This window comes from Canis aureus, chromosome 16, assembly GCF_053574225.1.
Source record: "Canis aureus isolate CA01 chromosome 16, VMU_Caureus_v.1.0, whole genome shotgun sequence".
Classification (NCBI taxonomy): domain Eukaryota; kingdom Metazoa; phylum Chordata; class Mammalia; order Carnivora; family Canidae; genus Canis; species Canis aureus.
Genome location: NC_135626.1, coordinates 34791732 through 34816699, shown reverse-complemented (window position 1 = coordinate 34816699; position 24968 = coordinate 34791732). Strand labels below are relative to the sequence as shown.

General features: G+C 47.2%; 1 protein-coding gene across 1 annotated transcript in view; it reads left to right on the top strand.

The window, feature by feature from the left end:
• The first annotated feature begins 5484 nt into the window (after positions 1–5484).
• ACSF2 (acyl-CoA synthetase family member 2) overlaps positions 5485–24968 on the top strand; it is a 29338-nt gene continuing 9854 nt past the window's right edge. The window contains exons 1-9 of the mRNA XM_077852796.1: positions 5485–5668; positions 21710–21905; positions 22258–22386; positions 22656–22709; positions 23034–23152; positions 23277–23442; positions 24012–24107; positions 24223–24380; positions 24650–24741. Of these exons, the coding sequence (XP_077708922.1) occupies positions 5559–5668; positions 21710–21905; positions 22258–22386; positions 22656–22709; positions 23034–23152; positions 23277–23442; positions 24012–24107; positions 24223–24380; positions 24650–24741 (1120 nt within the window). The 5' untranslated portion in view covers positions 5485–5558. The remainder of the gene's footprint in view (positions 5669–21709; positions 21906–22257; positions 22387–22655; positions 22710–23033; positions 23153–23276; positions 23443–24011; positions 24108–24222; positions 24381–24649; positions 24742–24968) is intronic.

Genomic DNA, 24968 nt, shown 5'->3' with positions numbered 1-24968 from the left:
ATGCACAGCACGAGGGAGTGGAGAGGTGCAGAGAGGGCGGGAGAGACACAAGCAGACACCCCGCTGAGCACAGAGCCCTACATGGGCTCAATTCCAGGACCCTGAGATCATGACCTGAGCAGAAGCCAAGATCGGACACTTAACGGATGAAGCCACCCAGGTGCCTCCTCATTTCAACCATATTTAAGTGTACAGTTCATGGCATTAAGTTCACTCATTGTTATGCAACCATCACCACCATCCATCTCCAGGACCTTTTCATCTTCCCAAATGAAACCTCTATACCCATTAAACACTAATTCCTCACTCCCACCCCTGCCCCCCACCACCCACCCCTGGCAACCACTATTCTACTTGCAATAGATTGTGACTACTTTAGGTACCTCACATGTCTGTTCTTTTGTGTCTGGCTTATTTTACTCAGCATAATGTTCTCAAGATTCATTCCACTTACAGTACATGTGAGAGTTTCCTTCCTTTATAAGACTGAATAATATTCCATTGTATGGATATACCACATTTTTTTATCTACTCAATCATCAGCCAATGGACCTTTGGGTTGTTTCTGCCTTTTGGCTCTTGTGAATAATGCTGCTATGAATGTCCATGTACAAATCTCTACTCAAGTTCCTACTTGCAATTTTTTTGGGTACAAAGAGTAACTAGATCATGGAGTAATTGTTTTTAACTTTTTGAGGAACTGCCATGCTCTTTTCCACAGCGGCTGCTCCAGTTTACATTCCCACCACAATGAACAAGGCTTTCAGTTTTTCCACCTCGTTGTCAACACTACTGTTTTCTGTTTTGTTTTATTTTAATTTTTTTTATAATAGCTGTCCTGGGGGGTGTGAGGTTGTATCTCATTGCGGTTTTTTTTTTTTTTTTTTAAGATTTATTTATTGGGCAGCCCTGGTGGTGCAGTGGTTTAGCGTTGCCTGCAGCCCGGGGTGTGGTTCTGGAGACCAGGGATTGAGTCCCATGTCGGGCTCCCTGCTTCTCCCTCTGCCTGTGTCTCTGCCTGTCTCTCTCTGTGTGGGTCTCTCATGAATAAATAAATAAATCTTCTTAAAAGATTTTATTTATTAATTCATGAGAGACCCAGACTGAGAGAGACAGGTAGAGACACAGGCAGAGGGAGAAGCAGGCTCCTTGCAGGGATCCCGATGCGAGACTCAATCCCAGATCCCAGGATCACAACCTGAGCCAAAGGCAGACACCCAACAGCTGAGCCACCTAGGTGTCCCCTCATTGAGGTTTTGATTTGCATTTTCCTGATGACTACTTTCATTAAATGCCTTTTCATTTGCATTTTTGTGTTGAGCATCTTTCTATGTGCTTATTGGCCATTGTATATCTTCTTTGGAGAAATGTCTATTCAAGTCCAAAGGGAACCATTTTGAATGATTTTAACCATTTATGCTTTGCCTTCTGTTATTTGCCTCTAAATGCTATATGTATTTGGCCATTTCTTGATTTTGTTTGATAGGGGAGGATTTGCATTGCCATATCTCTTCCCCAAGACCTCCTAATACTACTTTATTGTTATTTTCATACATAGACTGGTTGCCTGTGCAACTTTAAATAACATATTCCTTTATTTCATGTTCCATCACTGATAGATAGGATCTCTTAATGACTCAAATTAAGGTACGGGTATCTTCCTGCCCCCTCCATCTCCTACTTTTCCTTCTCAGCTTCTACCACATGTGACTTCCCAGGTATGTAGCATTTACCTTCTGTTCCCTATCTGCGATGAACTCTTCTGAACTTTACTTATAGGTTGATACTAAGAATTTTTTTAAAGATCAATAAATGGGGAGTGCCTTGGTGGCTCAGTTAGTTAAGTGACTCAGTTGACCAATTTTGGTTTCAGCTCAGGTCATGATCTCACGTTCATGAGATCAAGCCCCAGTTGGGCTCTGTGCTCAGCACGGAGTCTACTTGAGATTCTTGCTCCCTCTCCCTGCCCCTCCTGCTTGTGCTCGCTCTCTCTCTCTCAAATAAATAAATAAATCTTTTAAAAAAAAAAACAATAAATGGCATTTACATTTTGAGTGCATTTTTGAAGCACGGAGGGGGAGGATATGGCAAAGGGGAGGGACTAAGGATTTTCTTGGAGTTGCCAGTGGCCTGAGCAGAATCAGAGGCACCATAAACCATGCAAATCAGGTGCTGGGTTTGGGCAGAAAGCCCCTTGGGCAGCTGTGCAGAACTGAGTTGGCTGAAGGTAAAGGGAGGAAAGTTATAGGGACCAGTTGGCAATATGCCCTGCCCACCACTCCCTCAAAGTGACCCAAGAATTCAGGTCAATAGACTCAGGAAACCCCACATTACATATTGTCACTTTGTTTCCTCCCAGATGTTCTCCCCTTTCACAGAAGGGTTTCATCTCTCAGGATTTGTAGAGATGAAAAATAATTCTTCCTCCTAAAAAAGATTTGCAACACTGAACACAGAGGAAAGTCTCAGAGTGTAGACACAAGAGGAAGAAGATGGAGAGAGAAGCTAACAATCACCGAAAAAGGGTCGAGTACTAGTTTTGTGTCACCATACCCATCCTTACCCTACCCCTCTGCATGAGGCTGGTATATAGTCCCCATTTTATTTTATTTGTTTATTTTTAAAGATTTTATTTATTTATTTGAGAGAGAAAGAGAGAGCATGCATGAGCAGGGGCAGAGGGAGAGAGAGAAGCAGATTACCTACTGAACAGGGTGCCTGATGTGGGGCTTGACGTAGGGCTCGATCCCAGGACTCTGAGATCATTACCTGAGCTGAAGGCAGATGACGCTTAACCGACTGAGCCACCCAGACATCCCCTATTGTTCCTATTTTAAAGATGATGATGGAGGCTGGAGAGGCCCCATGATTTGCCCAAAGCTACCAAGTGAGTATGGCTTGAGGTCTTGGCCTGTGCTCATTGTGTTGACCTTGGGCAAGTAGCTAAACCTCCCTGGGCCTCAGTTTCCTTTTTCTTCTTTCTTTCTTTCTTTCTTTCTTTCTTTCTTTCTTTCTTTCTTTCTTTCCTTCTTCTTTTTAAAAAAATTTTAAGTCATCTCTATACCCAATTTGGGGCTTGAACTCACAACCCTAAGATCAAAAGTTGCATGTTCCACCATGGACTGAGCCAGCTGGCGCCCCTCAATTTCTTCATCTATAAGAACAGTGACACATTCCAAAACATGCCTGTTCCTTGCAAGGTGATGGTGAAAGCCAGAGATAATGGCTTTGAAGAGTCTGCCTTGTGGAAGATACCCTGAAACTGGCAGCTGTTATTCTCTGGCTCTTCCATCTGAGAATTCAGGGAAACCTAAGTATGGAGAGCTGAGGCTGGAGCCAAGTTCAAAGAGGAATTCATCCTTCTCTTCTCCCACCCCACCCCCACCCCGGACTGACCCTCAAACTAGCAAGGAAACTAGAAGTGCCTGGGAGAGCCATATCCACCCACTACTTCACAAGCCCAGGGCCACCCAGCAATGTACTGGCAGAGCTGATCCCCTGGACCAGGGATGTGTCCCAGGGCATTCCATTCCTAGGCCAGGCTCTCAGAGTCAGCGAGTGAATCTCATTAGGAAGGTGTGCCCTTGCAAGCTCAGCTCCTCATAATTTCTCTGCTCCCCTATCTTCCTTCCTCCCCCACACAACCTGAAGTGTGAATACCATCCCCAGGAAGCTAGGGTTCAGGGATATCTGAGGTCACTCTCAGGATCTAAGGAGGAGCAGCATAGTTCCTTCTCAGGACCTCAGTTGAGAGAAAGCCAGACATTAGGACAGATCTTTTAGGGCCAGGCTCTGCCCCTAACCAACCTTTCTGCTTGGCCCAGATTTTCATTGCTGCCCCTGGGACAGGAAAGGGGAAATCTCTTTTTTTTTTATTGGTGTTCAATTTGCCAACATACAGAACAACACCCAGTGCTCATCCCGTCAAGTGCCCCCCCTCAGTGCCCGTCACCCATTCACCCCCACCCCCCGCCCTCCTCCCCTTCCACCACCCCTAGTTCATTTCCCAGAGTTAGGAGTCTTTATGTTCTGTCTCCCTTTCTGATATTTCCTACTCATTTCTTCTCCCTTCCCTTCTATTCCCTTTCACTATTATTTATATTCCTCAAGTGAATGAGACCATATAATGTTTGTCCTTCTCTGATTGACTCATTTCACTCAGCATAATACCCTCCAGTTCCATCCATGTTGAAGCAAATGGTGGGTATTTGTCATTTCTAATAGCTGAGTAATATTCCATTGTATACATAAACCACATCTTCTTTATCCATTCATCTTTCGATGGACACCAAGGCTCCTTCCACAGTTTGGCTATTGTGGACATTGCTGCTATAAACATCGGGGTGCAGGTGTCCCGGCGTTTCATTGCATCTGTATCTTTGGGGTAAATCCCCAACAGTGCAATTGCTGGGTTGTAGGGCAGGTCTATTTGAGGAACCTGCACACAGTTTTCCAGGGTGGCTGCACCAGTTCACATTCCCACCAACAGTGTAAGAGGGTTCCCTTTTCTCCGCATCCTCTCCAACATTTGTGGTTTCCTGCCTTGTTAATTTTCCCCATTCTCACTGGTGTGAGGTGGTATCTCACTGTGGTTTTGATTTGTATTTGGAAAGGGGAAATCTCTTGGCCAAGGCCTTCCTCCCATTGCTCTCCTCCTTCTCCTTTGGAGGAAATGGCAAGAGCGTGTGAAACTGACAGGTGTGCCACTTTCTGGTGCCCAGTGCCACCTTTCCTAGTCAGGACCAGAGCTGGAACAGGCACGGTGGATTGAGCCTCTGTACAGCTGCTTTGTATTCATGCCTCCGGCGGGGCATAGAATTGTGTCCTAGGCTGGAAATAGCTCTGGCAGGTGGGGGATGAGAAGCACAGGTTCCAGTACCTGATACCACCTTACACGATGCACTGCAATGGTCAAGGCAGAGGCCCAGGGTGGGAGGCTGCCCGTGGGAGACGGGGGTACGGACTAGCATCCCTTTAGCTGACTCCTGGCCCCGAGGGGGCTCGCCCACGGCACTCTTGTCCTGGCCACCTCCCCACCCACCGCGGGTCCTCTGCTCCATCTGGCACGCCTCGAGGACACTTTGTGCCGGCTCCCTTGGCTCCGGCTCGCAACCTGGGGAGGTCGGGAAAGCAGTCCATGACCCGCGCGCTAAACTGGCCTTGGGGGATGGACGCGTCCAAGCTTGGCCTCCGGCCTTCAACCCCCCTCTACGAAATCAACAAACTCTTGGCGCCCTCAAACCTAGGCCCCTAGTGGTCGGGACGCGAGCCTGTCCTTGGACTGTGGCCGGGGCCTTCAGATCCGGAGGGAAACCCCCTGCACGTCTTGTGGGTGGGAGGGGAGGGCCGCGGGGACGAAGGGAAGGTGGCCCCGCGCGCGTAGCCGCTTCCTCCACGCCTCGCCCCGCCCCGCTCTGCCGGACAGAGTCCTCCGCACCCCATAGGCAGAGGCAACCCTCCCCGCCTCCCCGCCTGCTCGGCTCGCCCCGCCTCGGCTCACTTTAAAAGTTTCCTCGGGGCCGGGACGCGCGCAGAGAGCCCTGGCCATCTACGTCGGGATGCTGCGCCTCGGGAGGCTGTGTGCCGGGACCCCAGGGGCGCTGGGGGCCCGCACCATCCTGGCCCGGGGTTGGCAGGAAGCGAGATTGCAGGGCGTCCGCCCCTTCAGGTAGGCTGCCCGGGGAAGAGGCGAACGACCCAGACCTACCCACCCCTCCAGGGGAGTTTGGGGGAGGGAGGGGTCCTGCAGAGCTTGCTTAGGGGCCGATCCTACTCTGGCTGGCAGGCCCGAGGCTGCCGCACCTCTGGATGGCACGCGCTGGGGAGCAGATACTCCGCACCCAGCGCCTAGGCAACAGGAAATACTGGCCTGGCTCCTGCAGACTGAGGCTGCAGCTGGTGGCTGGCAGTGACCCTGCACTGACTCTGCGTTCAGATCCAGGACTCCTAGTCCTTGCCATTCATGAGCACACAGAGGACCAGGAATGTAGGCCTTTGGCGGTCTAGCCCAAGAAAGAGGGGCAGGGGTAAGGCTCTAGCTTCAGAACACTGTCTCTGAGCTGGACTCCCTTCAGGGATGCACTCACGCATCTTCGGCCTGTCTTGCAAGGAAGGCCGCTAAGCTTAGCGGTCTCCCCTCTCCTCATTACATGCTGACGAACTCTGCTTTCGAACCTTAGTACCTGCTGGGCCTATTTTCTTCTGTCCTCAGTGCAAAAAGTGGGATGGGGCCTGGCAGGTGCCCTTTCCCAGTAACTTTGCTGGCTCCTAGCAGTGCTGCTATCTCCCTATAAGATTGCAAATGTGAACATGTGCTGGTTGCTTAAACAGCTGGGCTCCCACTGATGTTATCTGTGATGGTTATCTTCAGCAGTCAGAGAGGATAAGTCTGGGCACCACTGAACGTGCCCTGCCACCCAGATGGGCCAGGAATTAAGTGGGGAGGAGAACAAAGGGGCTTCTCCTCTGGAGAGAACTGTTTAGTTAACAAAAATAGGATGGGGTGGGGGGTGGAATTGGAGGAAACTGCAAATTCCTCTTTTGGCTAAACTCCAAGATCACAACGTTTTGCAGTGTTTTGAACTTGCTAGTTCCCAAAAACTAGAATGCATGCAATGCTTTAAGATGGCTATGCCTGGTTTTCTGAGAAAACCTGGTGGCTCAAGGCTGATCAGTAGATGGGACTGTGCCTCCCTAGGCACGTTCTGCAGTGGCTAACCTGGGCCTCCAAGCCCCACCTCTAGACTCTTCAATGAGGGCCCTATTACAATGTGAGGACCCTTAGGAAAGTTACTTCTTTTTTTTTTTTTTAGATTTTATTTATTTACTTGACACAGGGAGATTGAGAGAGCACAGGCAGAGGGAACAGCACAGAGAGGGGGAGAAGCAGATTCCCCACTGAGCAAGGAGCCCAAAGACACGGGGCTCAATCCCAGGACCCGGGAATCATGACCTGAGCCGAAGGCTGTTGCTTAACCAACTGTGCCACCCAGGCGCCCCAGCGAAGTTACTCCTAAAAGCATCCATGTTTCATGATGCTAAATCAGGCCACTTCTGATCACATAGTAACATTCCTGACCTTTGACATCTTTGTGTGTAAACAGCATGACCCGGTACAGGCCTACATACAATCTCAGGTTATGGGCACCAGGTCTCAGAGAAATTCTGCCTCTGTAACCAGGAGGAGATCTATCTATCCAGAGAGAAGGTTTCCTGAGCATTTGGCCTAATTCCTTCCCCATCCTTTCATTCCCTTGCGCTTGAACCCTTTTCTATTTGGCCTGATTTCACTCCTTCTTTCCCCTTCAGAAACCCTCAAGAGTCTTAAGCATTCAACAGACATTCCTGAGTACCTATGTCATGTCAATTACCTGGTGGGTGTTATGGATATAGAAGCTGAAGAACCCAGTCTTCCAGAGACTTGAAGTCCCAGTGGGGGAAAAGAGAAGTCACATGATCACTACTCGTGTTCCAAGCATAATGATATGGAAAGCTCTTGGACTTCTGTTTTCTGCTTCTTCTGATCTAGTTACACATAAAGCCTGCTTCTCTGCCCTGTAGCGCCCCCCCACCCACCCCCCTGCAGGCCTATTACATATTAGATCCTTAGTTTTGCCTGTTAGGAAAGAATAAGAACTTTGAAGCCAGACTGCTTTGGGGTAATTTATAGCCTTGGATTCTCCACCTACTGACCGTGTGACCTGGAGGGCATTACCTAACCCCTGAGCCTGGTGAGTTTGTCATTAATGCTACCTACTTGCTGGATTGACAGTCTTGGCTCTGTTCAGCCTTTCCTTTGGGGCTGGTCTGGTCCCTGAGACCTTCAAATGGTGTGTGGGTAGGAATTCCAACTGATTTAAAAGTAGAAAAGGAGTGCCTGGGTGGCTCGGTCAGTTAAGCATATGACTCTTTATTTCAGTTCAGGTCATGATCTCTGGGTCCTGGGAGGGAGCCCCATACCATAAGCCTCCACTTTGGGCTCCATGCTAAGCAAGGAGTCTGCTTGAGGATTCTCTGCCTGTCTCCCTGCTCAGGTATATGTGTGCATGTGCAGGCGTGTGAGCTCTCTATCTCTCAAATAAGTAAACAAACAAACAACAAAAGAAAGAAGAGACTCCTTGTCAGTGGTTTCCTTCTTGTTCCCGGTTCTTCCTTTTATCCAGTTGCCAAGATGGTAGCCTCTGCCCAGCCACAAGTCCAGATCTGGGATCTGCCAGACATTTCCCTCTCCATCAAAGTTGGGGTTATTTAAAACCTTTTTCCCCAGAAAGAAAGAAGAGGCTCTCTTATTGTTCACCAGATCTCCTGAACCACCAGCTCCTTTCCCTTGTCAACACATCCCTTTCCCCAAGGAAGATGGATGGGCTAGTATAGGGCTTCAGGGAGCCTTGGACGGAAGATTCCTTGATGAACCTGAAGTGAGCCAGATTCCTCCAGCCCACTGAAGCTGGCCTGGGGCTGCCTCACAGTTGTATCTTGGGTGTTGGGACCACTCAGAGCAGAGGACAGAACATTGGCTTAAGCCTTCAGAATTAGGAATGATATTCAGAACTGGAGCTCCAGTGACTCCATGCTGATAGTAGGGCAAAGGGGTAATTGAACTTCATGGGCAACCCTCTAGATGAATGGCTATAATTAGGTGGGACGAGTATCAGAAACTATAAAATGTTGTCCCTATATGAGGGGATTGCATTAAGCCAAGAAGTGTTTTTGTTGGAAACCATAGTAATTAGAAAAAATAGACTCTTCCAATAATTCCCCAAAGATGATTAACAAGCCATCTGGTAATAATATCCCTACGCATTACACTGGGGATCCTCCAGTCTAAATGTAACAATGGAAAATAAACTACAAACTTGGATATTGTAACCAGTGAATGGTAAGCATCAGTTTTGGTTACCCTTCTTGCTGACTTCATGCAATAGATGTGCGATCTCCTTTGGAGGCTAGAGAGGGAGTATAAAAATGAATGGCCTTGTTTTTACTGAGTTCTTTGCCTAAAACGGATCCACAGAGGAAGATTATAGACTCTCTCATACAAGGCAGAAAAGGTGCTGCAATCCCTTGGAGGATGGCAATCAAAGCAGGGAAGAATCTAATTAGTGGGAATGGGACTGGGAAAGACTTTCTGATGAGGCTGGAGTTTGAAACTGAATCTATGAAGCCCATATCCTTGCATAAAACTGCCTGTACTTGAACTCTTTTGAATCCTGCATATCAAGCCCTCCCAGCCTCCCCCACATTTAATTTATTCGATCTATAGGCCGAAACTTTGAAGCCAAGCAGATTGGGTTCAAGTGAATCATTTTAGCTGGTAGCTTTGGGGCTAAATTGAACCTGACCTTAATCCTATTTTTGAGAGTTTAATAAGGTGATGTTAAGAAAATTTTTAACTCGGGCAGTCCCAGTGGCTTAGCGGTTTAGCGCTGCCTTCAGCCCAGGGCCTGATCCTGGAGGCCTAGGATCAAATCCCGTGTAGGGCTCCCTACATGGAGCCTGCTTCTCCCTCTGCCTGTGTCTCTGCCTCTCTCTCTCTCTGTGCCTCTCATGAATAAATAAATAAAAAACTTAAAAAAAAAGAAAAAAATTTTTTTTAATATATTTTTTTTAATTTTTATTTATTTATGATAGTTACAGAGCGAGAGAGAGGCAGAGACACAGGCAGAGGGAGAAGCAGGCTCCATGCACCGGGAGCCCGACGTGGGATTCGATCCTGGGTCTCCAGGATCACGCCCTGGGCCAAAGGCAGGCGCCAAACCGCTGCGCCACCCAGGGATCCCAAAAAAAGAAAATTTTTAACTCAACAGCCTGATACTAAAGAGATCTTCAACTCATTGCAGTGATGAGCTATTATTATACAGGTAGTGCTTGGTAACAATGGGTTTGTGCATTCCTGCAATGACTTTAAGGCCCACAGTTTAGTAACTTTGTATGGAGAGTAGGTGGGAGACAGTTCTGGCAGGGCAATTGCCTATACCTAGCTGGGCTGCTCCAGGTATGTAACATGCCTGTGCTCACAATTTTTGTTTGTTTGTTTGTTTGTTTATCATATGTTGAGCAAACCAAGGTACAGGGCATGATTTCATATCTTGAATAGGCCTTGCTAGGGGAGTGTCCTTATACATGACAGGTACCCCATAATTCTGCCCAATAAGATTTCTTGCTTCAGACATAAGCAAGCTGTGTTTCTAGCTTACAAATCCTGTCTTGTGAAACCTTGCTGGTGTGTTTGTGTTTCTCACTGTGGGAATCAGATGACAAGAGAGTGAATCCCAGCCCTACCACTTCCCTTTCAGTAAGGCTTCAGGCAAGTCACTCAATGTCTCTGCCCCTTGGCTTGTTTGTAAAATAGGCCACTCGGACAAGAAGCACTCTACATTTCTGCAGACATTCTGTGATTCCTAAGGAGGCTGGGCTTTGAGCCTGATCTCCTAATTCAAGAGTACTGTGATTGAAGTATGAAGCCTTCAGACTCACAGGAAGTCTCTCTTGTGCTAGAACCATTACAAACTCCTCCTAACTGCCTGACACCTTGTAATTCTCTCTCATCCTCCAAGTGAACAGAAACATTGAGGGTTTTGTCTCTAGAAAGCTAAGGTCGTAAGTTAACCTCATAGGTAACTTTGTGATCCCGTCAAGGAGCAAATGTTCTGAATCAGCTCATACAAGCTATTTTCTTGAACAATAGCTGTATGTTGTCACTGGCATAAATGTGCACTGGCACATTTCACTACAACTGTGTCTCTTACAAGAGGGAATGTGTTCACTGTGGAAGGAGGCTTGCTTGTGAGTATAGCACGTGAACTTCAGAGAGAGACCAGGGCTCTTTCTCATTGCATAAATGTTGGTCGTGACCCAGCCTTTCACGTGATAGAACCATGGAGTCTCCCTCTCTCTATGGTGCATCATTTGAATGTTTGCATTCAAATGTTTCATCATATGAACTCCCAAGAAGGGCACCAAGAAGGAGTTCATCAACCCTCTTGTATTTTCCTTCTTTTTTTAAAGATTTTATTTATTTATTCATGAAAGACACAGAGAAAGAGAGAGAGAAAGAGAGAGAGAGAGAGAGGCAGAGACACAGGCAGAGGGAGAAGCAGGCTCCCTGTGGGGAACCCAATGTGGCACTCGATCCTGGGACTCTGGGATCATACCCTGAGCTGAAGGCAGATGCTCAACCGCTGAGCCACCCAGGCATCCCTTATATTTTCCTTCTTAAATATTTCATATGGAAAAAAAATTAACCACAACCACAGGATAAAATAATGAACCCCAAGTATCTACCACTCCAAATTAACATATAGCCATACTTGTTACAGAAAATTATAAGTAAGAGAAATAAAACAATAGGGATCAAGTTCAAGTCCCTTTTATAGCCATCCTACAGTCCGACTGTCACTGAGAGCCAATGTCATAAATTGAATGCATGTCGTGTCTAAGTGGGTTTTTTGCTTTTAAGCTGAAGGCAGATGCTCAATCGCTGAGCCACCCAGGTGTCCCTCAATAGTACATTTTAAAGATCTATTTACACTGACACTATAGATCTATATTCTTTTTCCACCATATAACTATGTCTCTAGCAATGCAATTGCTGTGTTAAAGGGTTGCCATTTCCAGGTTTTTTTAAAATTATCCTGGAGAGAATGTGGCACGGTGACCACCAGTAGTCACCGAAAGTCCTGTGTCCCCACATCCTCGCAAATGCTCAGTGTTGCAGAGTGAACATTAAAACATTTGCTCCTCTGATAGAGGCCAAAGCATACCTCACTGTGGGCTGAATGAACATTTCCCTGATTAACAGTGAGACTGGACTCTTTTGCAATGTCTTCTGTGAATTTTCTGTTCATACTTCTTGGCCCATTTATTATGTTAGATCACTTGTCCTTATGGATTTGTGAGTTTGTTTGCTTTAAATCTGAGCTAAATATGAATCCTTGGTCTCTAACATACAAAATGAAAGTTGTAAACCCAGGCAGCTGCTTGTCATTCAGCTTTGTTGATGATTTATGTCTTTCTTAGGGCCCGGGGACCAGCCTGGCATCAAATGCCTGTGTGTGTGGGGGGGTGGTAGGGGGGAAGGACAGAGGCCAGTCCATGACTTGGAACAAAAACAGGCTATTGCTTTCAATTTCATTTCTAAAGCTTTCTTGCTGGCATTTCTTGCTGCCATGGCACCTTGCCCAGGAGAGCAGGGGTCTGCCTCAGCTTGGGGGGTGTCCCTGCAGTTCCCTGGAGCCCTCATATCTTGTTATACTCCCTGGTTGGTGGCTTCTGAAAGGATTAAGAGTTTTGCCCAGGGTAACCTGGCTAATTCCTGCCTCCAGCAAGGACAGGATCCAGCTTCAAGCCTCTTGCTCACCTCCTCCCAGAAGGTAATGAGTAATAGGAGGCAAAAGGGTTTCTTCCCCAAGTGGACTCTGCAGACCTGTTTACTCACATGCCCCAATTGTACCTGCCTCCACAGACTCCTCTAGGACCCAGCTCTGACCCTGTCAGGACTGTGTGATCCTGGGTGCCCATGGTAGCCTGTAGCCCTGACTGTAGTCACCAGCCCTGGAATGTCTAGAATGCCATGGGAATTCCCCAAACCAGACAGCAGGGCCAACACTGGGGCAGAAGGCTTTCCAGCTTGGTATCATCAAGAAACTGCCTCTACAGTTATGGGGCAAAGCCACTGTGGTTGGCGCCAGGAAGAGGGAGCTGGAACATGAGAACAGGTTGGTAAGATCAGAAGCAGTGAAGGTGAATCAGTTGCCACAAATAAATCACAGAAAAGGATCAGTGTGTGCTGGAGGTCTGGGAGGTGGGGGTCAAGTGGGGATACTTCTCCATGTACCTGTGGCACTCAGAGGGCCACAGGTTTGCTGCTTCTGACTCCATAGGTCCCTCAGGGAAGGCTGTTTAAAAATACACACAGATAGGGGTCCAGGGTTTTCCACCCACCAGATTTGGAACCATGAGAAAATAAACCTCTTGCTTCCTCATTCATAAAAAAAGAATAATCCTTGTAAAGGTGCTCCAAGACTGATAGTCATCTAACACACATGTGGAAGCCATCTTTGAGCCATAGGGCTCTACAGAGATTCACTTTGTATTGTATGGAGGCCTTGGAAGTCCTGGATTTGAATACCAGCTTGGCCATTTATTGGTATTTCTTTGAGTTTCATTCCCATGTGAAAGTGAGTATGTACTTTGGTCAGGGAGTGCCTCTGAAGATCACAAGAGATCATACGTGTGGAGAGTGTAGAAGAGAACCTGCATGAGGATACATCAGTAAATGTCAGTTCACATTGTCCTGAAATGTGCTTTTTACCTAAAATGTATCAGACATTTTCCATAGAGGTAAATATAGAGAGTATCTTCATTTTTAAAAATGTTTAATGGCATGGGGTTCCTTTGTGCAGATGCCCTGTACTTTATCTAATCTCTTGCTTCTAGAAATAAAGTATTTTTCTCAATTCTTTGCTAAGCAGCAATTAATGTCTTTATTCATACCTTTAGACATTCGTTCGTTTTTTTGTTGCTTGTTTTTGAGGATGGAATGGCTGGCCAAAGGATATGCACATTCAAATGTTAATAGATATTACTAAGTCAGAAGGGATCCAGACTTGGGGGTTCTGAAGCTTGTATAATTTGGGGTGCCATCTTTATTTTAAAAAACCCACAAAAGCCAAATTTAATGCAAATTAGATATTAATGTGCAAAAAGAATTTGCATGTACGAATTGCTGGGTCCTTGAAGATTCAGATCTTTTTCTTTCTTTCTTTCTTTTTTTTTTTAGATCTTTTTCTTATGAGATTTCTTTAGGCAGTTTGCCAGAAATGCTGACACAGAAATGCCTCTTGATTTGCAATCAGCTTCCCTCTTTAACTCCCAGGAAGTCCCAGCTCTAGGGAGCGGCGAGGGATCCTGTAATATAAGCAGTATTATGGGTTTTATCCTTACTACCCTTTAAAAACTTTGTGCCAGGGATCCCTGGGTGGCTCAGCGGTTTGGCGCCTGCCTTTGGCCCGGGGCGCGATCCTGGAGACCCGAGATCGAGTCCCATGTCGGGCTCCCGGTACATGGAGCCTGCTTCTCCCTCTGCCTGTGTCTCTGCCTCTCTCTCTCTCTCTCTCTCTGTGTGACTATCATAAATAAATAAAAATTAAAAAAAAAAAAAACCTTGTGCCAATTTACACTCGGGCCCATTTCTTCACATCCTTGCCAACATTCTGTATTATCAATCATTCTTGCTTTCATGTTGAGATTAATAATCGTGTTATTAATCTTCTCTAGTTAGGGAGCTTTATTTAGGCCATATTGAGGGTAGCGTTATAATCCATGGGCTCTCTGCTGAGTAACCCCTGGTCTTTATCCTGGGATAAGCTCCCATACTGGCTGCACAGAGCTGAGGATTCCACAAATTGGCTCCTGTAGCAGGGATGAACTGCTTTCCAGAATTGCCTTGGAGTATTCTTTGAAAACAATACCTGTCATGGAATTTTGAAATTAGACTTAGACTCCTCTAGAAAGACAGCAATCTTTGGTTTGGGCAGATAACTGATTTGTTATATTTTGTCCTGTAATGACTTCGTTTATTACAGAATCAGACAGACTGAATATATATATATATATATATATATATATATATATATATATGTGATTTTTGAAATAACAGCTCTTGGGCCCGGTGGTATAATAATCCAGATGAATGACCAAAATGATTGAATTTGGAATACCAGCTGCTTACTTTTCAGAGGTCCTTCTTTTACTAGGTCCTTCTTCCATATCCACCCTTTCTCTTTCTGTAAATACACACACATGCCACACACACACCACACACACCATGCCACACCCACACACTACACACACATGCAACATACCACACACACACACCGCACAATGCAACACATACACATACACTACACCACACATACACCACATACACAAACACCAACATGCACATGCCAACCACACCACACATACCATACCACTTATACCCCCACCCCCACCCCATACACATATACCACATGCATATATCACACATACCACACACCAGACACACACACCAGCACATATGCACCACACACACACCACACACACATACATGCCACATCGCACCATACATACCACACCACTCACACCACACAACGCGCCACACACCACATTGCCACATACACACACCATACACCACACACACCACATATCAGTCACATACACATCCCAAACACCAGACACATACATCCAGACACATTCCAGGTACACACATACACCATACACCACACACTAGACACACACACACACACACACACACACACACACGCACCCTCCATAGTTTTTTGCCACCACTTGCAGACATTATAATATCAGTGTTTTCCAGCTCTGCTGATCTCTTGGAAAACAAATGCCTCATGGTTGTTTTGCTCTGATTTGTGACGCGAACATCTTTTCCTAGATCGTCCTTTGTCCTTGAGTTTGTGGCAGATTTGTGTTTCATGCATCAATGCCACTTGGTTTATTTCTGTGGAAATGCTCTTTGTGATTGAATGATGAGGCATTTTAATCAACTTGTATTGCAGCATCTTGGATAATTTGCTTAACCTCTCCCTCCTCCTATAAAACAGGGACAGAACAACTCAAGACAATTTCCTTGAGAAAACCAGCAAGACAGCCTTGCAAGGCGAGGTACTTGATGTTCTCCTTCTACCTTCAGGTAGCATACCCTGCAGGAGATATACCGTTACTGCCCTTTGCCACTTATAGTGCTCATCTTTTTCATAAATCAGAATCACCCCCACTCCTAACTCATCATTAAAGACATTCCTGAAAATGACATTGTAAGGCAGATGGTTATCCGGTGGCTCTGGTTTCCTGCTAGAGCATTAGTATTCCAGTTGGGGGCTGCCTACTGGATCACAGCCTTGCACCCAGGAAGCCATGTGTGTCATGCAATGTGTCATGAGCTGCTCTGTGCTCCTGAACCTGGGGAACATGCATCCATGTATGAAACAGATTGGTTGGGCCAATAGTCACAGTGGGACCATGAATTGTACAGAGGACACATACACTGCTTTATCATCTGCTGGAGTTCTCAGGAAGAAAAACCCTGCTACATTCAAAAAGGAGATTCTTTCTTTGAGTAATTTCCGGGACAGGGATCTCAAACAGATGTTGTCTGGTTGACTTACCCAGCATTAGTTATTAACGTATGGATGGATTTTGCACAGAAATGGCACATGCTGCTTTTATTTTTGTGACAAAATGGTAAATAGATGCCACAATCTGTCACTAAATTTAGTTTATGAATTATGAGTAGAGCAACACTAGTTTAATCCCTAGGAGAGTTTTCTTTTAAATTTTGCATTGAAGCATACCATAGGTTCAGAAAAGGACACATAGTTTAAGTGCTTTGTTGAATTTTTGATGAACTGTCCACACCCATATAACTAGCACCCATTTGGCTACTCTCCTGATTTCCAACAGCATAGATTAGTTTTGCCTGTTTTGTACATAGAAATGAAACCAGACAGTATATACCTTTTCCTTTTTGGCTTCTTTAATTTTTTTATGAGTTTCACTCATATTGTTGGGTATAATCATGATTTATTTGCTGTCATTACTATATAACATTGAAAATAACGTATCACCATGTATTTATCCATTCTACTGTTGAGGGGTTGAGTAGTTTCCATATTGAAGACAACACAAAAATCCTCATACCTGTCTTTTGGTGAGCACATGCATGAATTCTGTTGGATATAAACTTAGGAGTGAAATTATTCATTTTTTAACTGTACAATTAAATAGTTTTTAGTACAGTCATGGATATGTGCAACCATCACCATGGTCAATTTTAGAACATTTTCCTCACCTCAAAGAGAAACCCCACCCCCCTTAGTTATCACCTCTGTATCTTTCCCTCCCCGCAGCCCTAAGCAACCATGTAATCTACTTTCTAAATCTATAGATTTGCTTATTCTCAATATTTTATATGCATGGAATTATACCATATGTGTCTTTCTGTGTCTAGTTTCTTTAGCTTATAATATTTTCTTTTTTTAAAGATTTTATTTATTTATTCATGAGAGATACAGAGAAAGACAGAGAGGCAGAGACACAGGTAGAGGGAGAAGCAGGCTCCATGCAGGGAGCCTGACGTGGGACTCGATCCCAGGTCTCTAGGATCAGGCCCTGGGCTGAAGGCGGCACTAAACCACTGAACCACCGGGCTGCCCATTATTTTCAAGGTTCATCCATGTTATAGTGGATGTCAATACTTCATTTCCTTTTTATGGCCAAATAATATTCCATTGTATGGATATTCCACATTTTGTTTACCCATTCATTAATTGCTGGAACTTATAGGTTGTTTTCATCTTTGGCTATTGTAAATAGTACTGCTATGAACATTTATGTACAAGTCTGCATTGGAGCACCTGTTTTCAATTCTTTGGGGTAGCTACCTAGGAGCAGAATTGCTGGGTCATTGGTAACCTCTATGTTTAACTTTTTGGGGAAGCACCAAACTGGTTTCTAGATTGGCTGCACCATTTTACATTCCCACCAGCAATGCACAAGGGTTCCAGTTTCTCCACACGCTCACCAGCACTTGTTATTTTGGGTTTTTTTATTTGAGCCTTCCGAGTGAGTATGTATAATGTAGTAGCTCACTGTGGCTTTCATTTGCATTTCATGTGCTTGTTGACCACATATCTTCTTTCGAAAAAAGTCTATTCAAGTGCTTCACTCATTTTTTAATTGGATTGTTATGTGCAATATTTATAATTCACTCATCTGGTTATTCCACTGAGCACCTCTTATGTTCCAGGCTCCGTGAAGCACTGGAGATAAAACCATGAACACATTAGTTGCCAACAATAAAAGGTCAAGAGAATTCTTTTTTTTTTTTTTTTTTAAGGTCAAGAGAATTCCTTTAAAAAAAAAAAGGGAGGGGCGAGGATGACTGGGTGGCTCAGCCAGTTAAGTGTCTGCCTTCAGCTCAAGTCATAATCTCAGGGATGGAACCCTGTGTTGTCTGGCTCCCTGCTCAGCAGGGAGTCTACTTTTCCCTCTCCCACTGCTCCTCCTCCCTCGTACATGTGCTCTCTCTCTCTCTCAAATAAATAAAATCTTAAAAAAAAAAAATCTTGTTTCCTACAACAGATGTGGGCCTGAATTCTCAAATGCCAACTCTCTGAGAGCACCTTGAGGTGGGGCTTTGTCTCCATTTCATCATGGCTCCCACCTGGCTGACTTAAGCACTTTAGAATGCCCAACCCATGTAGCTGAAGGCATCACTAAATGTTTACAATAGTCTCTCCTTATTCACAGGGGATACGTTCCAAGACCGCCAGTGGAGGCCTAAGACTACAACCAGTACCGAAGCCTATATATGCAAAGCTTTTTCCTATCCATAGCTATGATAAAGTTTAATTTATAAAGTAGGCACATAAAAGATTAATGACAACAGTAATAAAATAGGACAACTATAATAATATACTATAATAAAAATTACATGAATGTGGTCTCTCTCTCTTAAAATATTGTATGCTCCTATACTCACCCTTTTTGTAATGACATGAGAAAATAAAATGCCTTCATGATGAGAGGAAGTGAGGTAAATGACATAAGCATGTGACACTGTGTTAGGCTACTAGTGACTTTTTTTAAAAAAATATTTTATTTATTTATTTGACAGAGGGAGAGAGAGAGAGAGCATAAGCAGGGACAGGGGGAGTGGGAGAGGGAGAAATGGGCTTCCCACTGATGTGGGGCTGGATCCCAAGACCCTGAGATCATGACCTGAGCTGAAGGCAGACATTCAACTGACTGAGCCACCCAGGCACCCCATGACCTTCTGACTATATGTCAGAAGGAGGATCCTCTGCTTAGCCACAGGTAACTGCATATGAGGGGGGTACTTTTGGACTTTATTTCTTTGAGTTAGGAGCCATAGGGACTGCTGGTTCTCCTCCTCCTGCTCCTTAAGCTTCCCACTCAAATTAAAAAATAATAATAAGGGGCGCCTGAGTGGCTCAGTGGTTGAGCATATGCCTTTGGCTCAGGGTGTGATCCCAGTCCGGGGATGGAGTCCCACGGCGGGCTCCCCACAGGGAGCCTGCTTCTCTCTCTGCCTGTGTCTCTGCCTCTCTCTGTGTCTCTCATGAATAAATAATTAAAATTTAAAAATAAAAATTAAAAAAATAATAATAATAACAAAGCCAGAACTTTTCCTCAAAGCAAATCTCTGTTGTCTTTTTCAGGATTAGGTGAAATGTATGCCACTTGGTTTAGTTACAGAAAAAGAAATGGCTGCCTCTTTCTGCCCAAGGCCTTTGGGGTGTGTTCGAGGAAGGAGGAAAGTAGAATCAATTGTTTGCCCTTGTGGTTTGGAACCAACGGGTGGTTCTTTCGTTTATGGACAAAGTGCATTCATCCACATTTCTAGGTCCCTTAAAGTCCTTTGGAGGAGCCGCCTCTTTCTACCTCAGTCCAGCCCTGCCCCAATCCTGATTAAGGTCAACCAGCAAACAGTTGTGGAAGAAATAAAATGGAGATTAGATAGTCTGGAGGATACATCCAAAGCCTAAAGAACAGAATTGGCTACCCACTTCTCCCTGATTTGTGGGGGTTGGGGGATGGGGGATGGTCATAGCTCTCCTTTGGGGCAGTTGTGTTGAGGCCTTCACTTCAGGTCCAACTACTACCAGCCGAGTGGGCCACTTGGCCTCTTTGTATTCTTGTTTCTTTACCCAGAGCATGGAAGTTCATGCTTCCTACCTGGACTTTTTAGGATTAACTTAGTGTATGTCACAGAAACCCATTCTCACCAAGGCTTCAAGTGGTGGCGGCATGGTATGGTATGCCCCACTGTCAAGCTCCAGCCCAAGATGAGAGCTACAGTCTCTTCCTATATCAGATGACATTCCACCCAGTGGAAAGGACAAAGAGATGATGCCCCTTCCTTTAAGGGAAGTGCACATAGTACCTCTCCCTGGCCAGACCACCTGCAAGGGAAGCTTGGGAATGTGGTCTGGATTCCATGTGTTCATGGTCAGCTAAACACCCCGAGTGAGGGTGGTTTATTAAGGACAAGGGCCTCCTGGGGACCTCTGTCGCAGCACCTATCAGAGCTGCCGTGAAGATAAGGGATGTAAATGTAACACATGTGACAACTGAAATGGATTTCGTTTGTCTTTTGTTTTGTTTTGTTTTGTTTTGGTATCTGTTTGCTGCACATAAATCAACCTGTTGATTTTCCAACTAGAATTTCCCGGAGGTGACTATCTGGTCTGAAATCCATGGCGAATGAGTAGAAGCATGGGTTTCAAACTAAATAGGACTCCTGGTCACTGTGAGAGTAAGAAGAAGTGTGTTGTCAGGCTCTGTTGACCACAAAACCATGAAAGTGGCTGAGATTTGCCCTTTGCTCCCTCCTGATTCTGCCCTGGGCTCCACGCTGATCGTGGAGCCTATTTTTTTAAAAAAAGAAAAGAAGAAAAGGTTAACCAGGCCAGTTACGTAATATCCCTTTCACTTGAGAATAACCAGTGATCCAGTCCTAAAACTATTCATATATGGGTGGGAAAGCTGAGGTCTAGAGAGGCGAAATCCTATGTCTTTACTTGGATTCCCCCGAGAATGAGGACTACAGGTGGTTTGTAATGCTAGGAAGCAGGAGCGAGGAGAAAGAGCCTGGAAGAGAAGCTGGTATAGCGTGTGATATTGAAGTCACAGCCAAGGCAACCCCCAGGACCTCTGAGAAGGTCCAGATGCCTCCCAGATCTGTCCAGCTGCAGAAGGGGAGAATTGAAGCCCCCATGCAGATAGAATCTCCAGGGAACTGTCCCAGTAGCAGAAACCAGAGGTGCTCCATGGAGGTGACCTGGGACACCAGAGGTGTCTGCAGCAGTTGCCCACCCAGCCAGCAGCATACCTAGGATGAGATCTCAGACACCTCCTCCTCAGACCCTGTCCCTGATCCCAGCCTGGTGCTCACCTGCTCCCTACAGAGCTGTAGCGGGTGATTTCATGTGTGACTCCACATCCTCTCCCTGGTCCAAAGCAGCCACCAGTCCTGGCGGCCTCCCCATCCGCCTGCCTTGTGACCAGCCCTCCTGCAAGATGGCAGCAGGCTCCTTTCCCATTTATGGGGCCACCCAGTTTTGCTCCCCTCTGCCCTGCATACCTTGTTCTTCCCAGAAATTTTTCCCCCACAAGACCTAAGCAGTCAGTCAACAGAAGATACACATGGTCTTTCTAGCATAGTAGCTGCAGCAGTGAATGGTCAGAATTGGCTTTCAGGCCCCACACTACACCCTCTCTGATGAGAACAGGGTCTCAGACCTGTTGCACTAAACCTTGTGCCCTGCCACCGCCCCCGTGAGGCCTCAGCGGGAGCCCAGCCCCTGTCACCCAGAGGAACAAGAGAGTGCATGCAGGCCTAAGCCCACCATGTGATACTTCTGGAGGCCTATTTGTTTTTGTTTTTAAAATAATAGATTTTTGTTTGTTTGTTTGTTTGTTTGTTTTAGTACAGTTTTAGAGTGACATAAGAGCTGAACCTTTCTGTTGGGTCCTGATTCCTGCAGATGGGGCAGGGTCAGGCAGTTTCTGAGGTAGTCCATCCCATGTTGTGAGCAACCTGCCTCCCAGCCAGGTGTGCCAACACTTGGTGCCAGAGAGGCCTGGCCTGGCCTAATGGAGTCCATTGCCTGTCTCCCCACAGTTCTGGAGAAGCGGATCACACTGTCCTCCTGCCTACTGGAGGCCTCAGCTACATCCAGGGCCCCACCAGACATAGCCTTATCCACAAGACTGTAGGACAGTGCCTGGAAGCCACAGCGCAGAGGATGCCTGACATAGAGGCCTTGGTCATCCCCCAGGAAAACATCAGGGTGACCTTTGCCCAGCTCCAAGAGGAGGTGAGCCCTGCTCTTAAACCTTCAAAGTGGGCAAGTGCTACCCCCCAGCCTGTGCAGGCTTGGGGGAGCTGCAGGAGCCGTACCTGCTGTGGGACAGGGGGATGGGACTGCCTGAGGACCCCAAGGGATGGCAGGAGAATGGGACAGGGCAGAGACAGAAGGGGCCTGATGTCACCTGCATGGATCCCACCTGGGATACTTAGCCCCCGGCCCACTGAGGCCTGGGAATTGACCTGTTCCATGTTCCCAGGGTGTTCTGATATGAACCCCTGGGCGAAGAGCTGAGGTGGGAGTCACAGGCCCCTTCCTGCTTACCCGCATCTCACCCCTGTGCTCTGTCTGTTTACACCAGGTGGACAAGGCTGCTTCTGGGCTCCTGAGTATCGGTCTCTGCAAGGGCGACCGGCTGGGCATGTGGGGACCCAACTCCTATGCATGGGTGCTCCTACAGCTGGCCACCGCTCGGGCGGGCATCATTCTGGTGAGCAGGGGCTTGCCCGACACAGCTGGGTAGGTAGGGAGTCCACAATTCAGCGGGGAGTCCCCAGCTCCTTGGCCTCCAAACCATCAGTACCCAGCTGGTTTCACACAGGATGGTGCTTTCTCGTGAAGCCTACCAAGGAGGCCCAGAAGTATAGGACACTGCCTCTGATGACATGGCGTTTCTGTGCCTCCTAAGAATGGAGAGGCAGCGAGAGGGAAGGGGTCTAGCCGAGACACTGACCAACACACCCTCACTGTCTCCACTAGGTGTCTGTGAACCCAGCCTATCAGGCTATGGAGCTAGAGTATGCTCTCAAGAAGGTAGGACCCCCTCCTAGGGAAGGGCCCTGGCCAGCACAGCCAGACAGTTGATGGGAGGGAGGTTGGGGAGGGCATGCACAAGTGGGTGACACCCAGTGTCTGTCCTTCCTTGGGTCTGTATGGGTGGGAGGGGAGGGTGATTGGTCAGACACAAGGCTGGTGTGTGTGTTGAGGTGGTACACGTGTCTTTGAGGGTGGTAGTGCATGTGTGAGGTGGTGTGTATGTGTGAGAGAGCAACTGTTAGTAATGACTACCCTGGAGCTGCTGCCTGGGCTTCCTGCTAACTGTTTTGGTTGTTGGGGGGGGGGGCTCCACCTCCACAGGTAGGTTGCAAAGCTCTCGCTTTCCCCAAGCAATTCAAGACTCAGCAATACTATAACATCTTGAAGCAGATCTGTCCAGAGTTGGAGAAGGCCCAGCCAGGGTCCTTGAAGAGTCAGAGGTGAGGGTGTCCCATATCGGAAAGGGTGCCTTGTGTGGCCCCCTGGTATCCCCCTGCCTCCAAGCCCAGGGATGAGGCTCCTATCAGCCTGGGCCCTGACTCTCACAACCTTCCCTAAACCCAGGCTCCCAGAACTGACCACAGTCATCTCGGTGGACGACCCTTTGCCGGGGACCCTGCTCCTGGATGAGGTGGTAGAAACTGGAAGCAAAGAGCAGCATCTGGCCCAGCTCCGGTACACCCAGCAGTTCCTGTCCTGCCATGATCCCATCAACATCCAGTTTACCTCGGTAGGGCAGAGGTCTCCAGGCTCCACACGCAGGCTAGCATGCTAGCCCCTCCTCACCCCTGTGACCCTTCCACAAGAACAAGGAGATGACCGAGGAAGTCTGGAGTGCAGAGACTCTTCTCCTGGGGCCAGCCCTAGCTATCCTCTCTGCCCTGGAAAACATTGGCCACTGGTGTCCTTGTCCCACACACACCACCCTCTTCCCTGGGTCCTGTAATCCTCAGCACAGGGGCAGATGCGCTGGGCCACCAAAGACCAGAGCTGATAGATCCACCTCCTTATTTAGCGGATGAGGAAACTGAGGCCCAGAGTGGGAATCTGCTGGTGGGCCACAGTGTTCTCTGAGCCATATTTATGAGGGGCATAAGGACAGAGACCTTTTCTGCCACCTTTCTGGATCCTAATACCTGGCACGTGGTAAATGTTTGTGAGCACAGACTCGGAATGAAGGGACCTGAGGCAGTAGTCTTAGTCTCCTGCTGCCCAGTTCCAGGGCTCTCCCATACAGTGTCCCAGAGTGGGAAGGAGATGGGGAACAGGAGGCCAAGCATCACCTGCTTGTCTTCTCAGGGGACGACAGGCAATCCTAAGGGGGCCACCCTCTCCCACTACAACATTGTCAACAACTCCAACCTGATAGGCGATCGTCTGAAGATGCACCTGAAGGTGAGGGTGGCTAGCCCAGGCCCTCCTGGGGATGGGGAAACCGTGCAGGCTAGGGGCACTGGCTCCTGGGGCTTCTGGCTCCGGGACAGAACCAGCTTCCTGCCTCCATCTCCAGCCGCCAGAGGAGAAACGGATGATCCTGCCCAGCCCCTTGTACCACTGCCTGGGTTCTGTAGGGGGCACAATGGTGAGCGTGATGTATGGTACCACCTTAATCCTCTCTTCTCCGACCTTTAATGGCAAGAAAGCACTGGAGGCCATCAGCAAAGAGAGGTGAGCATCAGTGGGCAGCCCCCTGGGGGCTGATGAGCCCCTGATACTTTTCAGAGCCTCCCCCACCTTTAGCCCAGAGAAATGGAGACCAGGGGTAGTGGGGGACGCCCAGGGGAAGACCAGTCCCTGCCTCCAAAAAGCTCATCCTTCTTGTTTCCCACATGAGGGGTCTTGGCCCTTACTGCAGGTTCAGGGTGGGACAGGTGAGAACAGGGAGTTCCCTTCCCCTTCCGAGCCTGATTTTGAGATTCCTCCCCCACCTTACACAGAGGCTCCTTCCTGTATGGCACCCCCACAATGTTCGTGGACATTCTGAACCAGCCAGACTTCTCCAGTTATGACATCTCGACCATTCGTGGAGGTGGGATAGGGCCAAGGGTGGCCAGGCCAGGAGTGGCCTGGTGAGCTGAACATGTGCCCAATCTTTTATTTAGGGGGCAGTAAGATCCATAGAGAAGTGGGTGGGAGGGAGGCAGATCCTCAGTGTCCCTGGGCACTAGCCCAAGGCTAGCTGCCAGCTATAGCAACAAGGCCAGGGTCAGGGGTGAGAGGAAAATGTTCTTCCCTAGAAGGAGCTATAGGTGAATG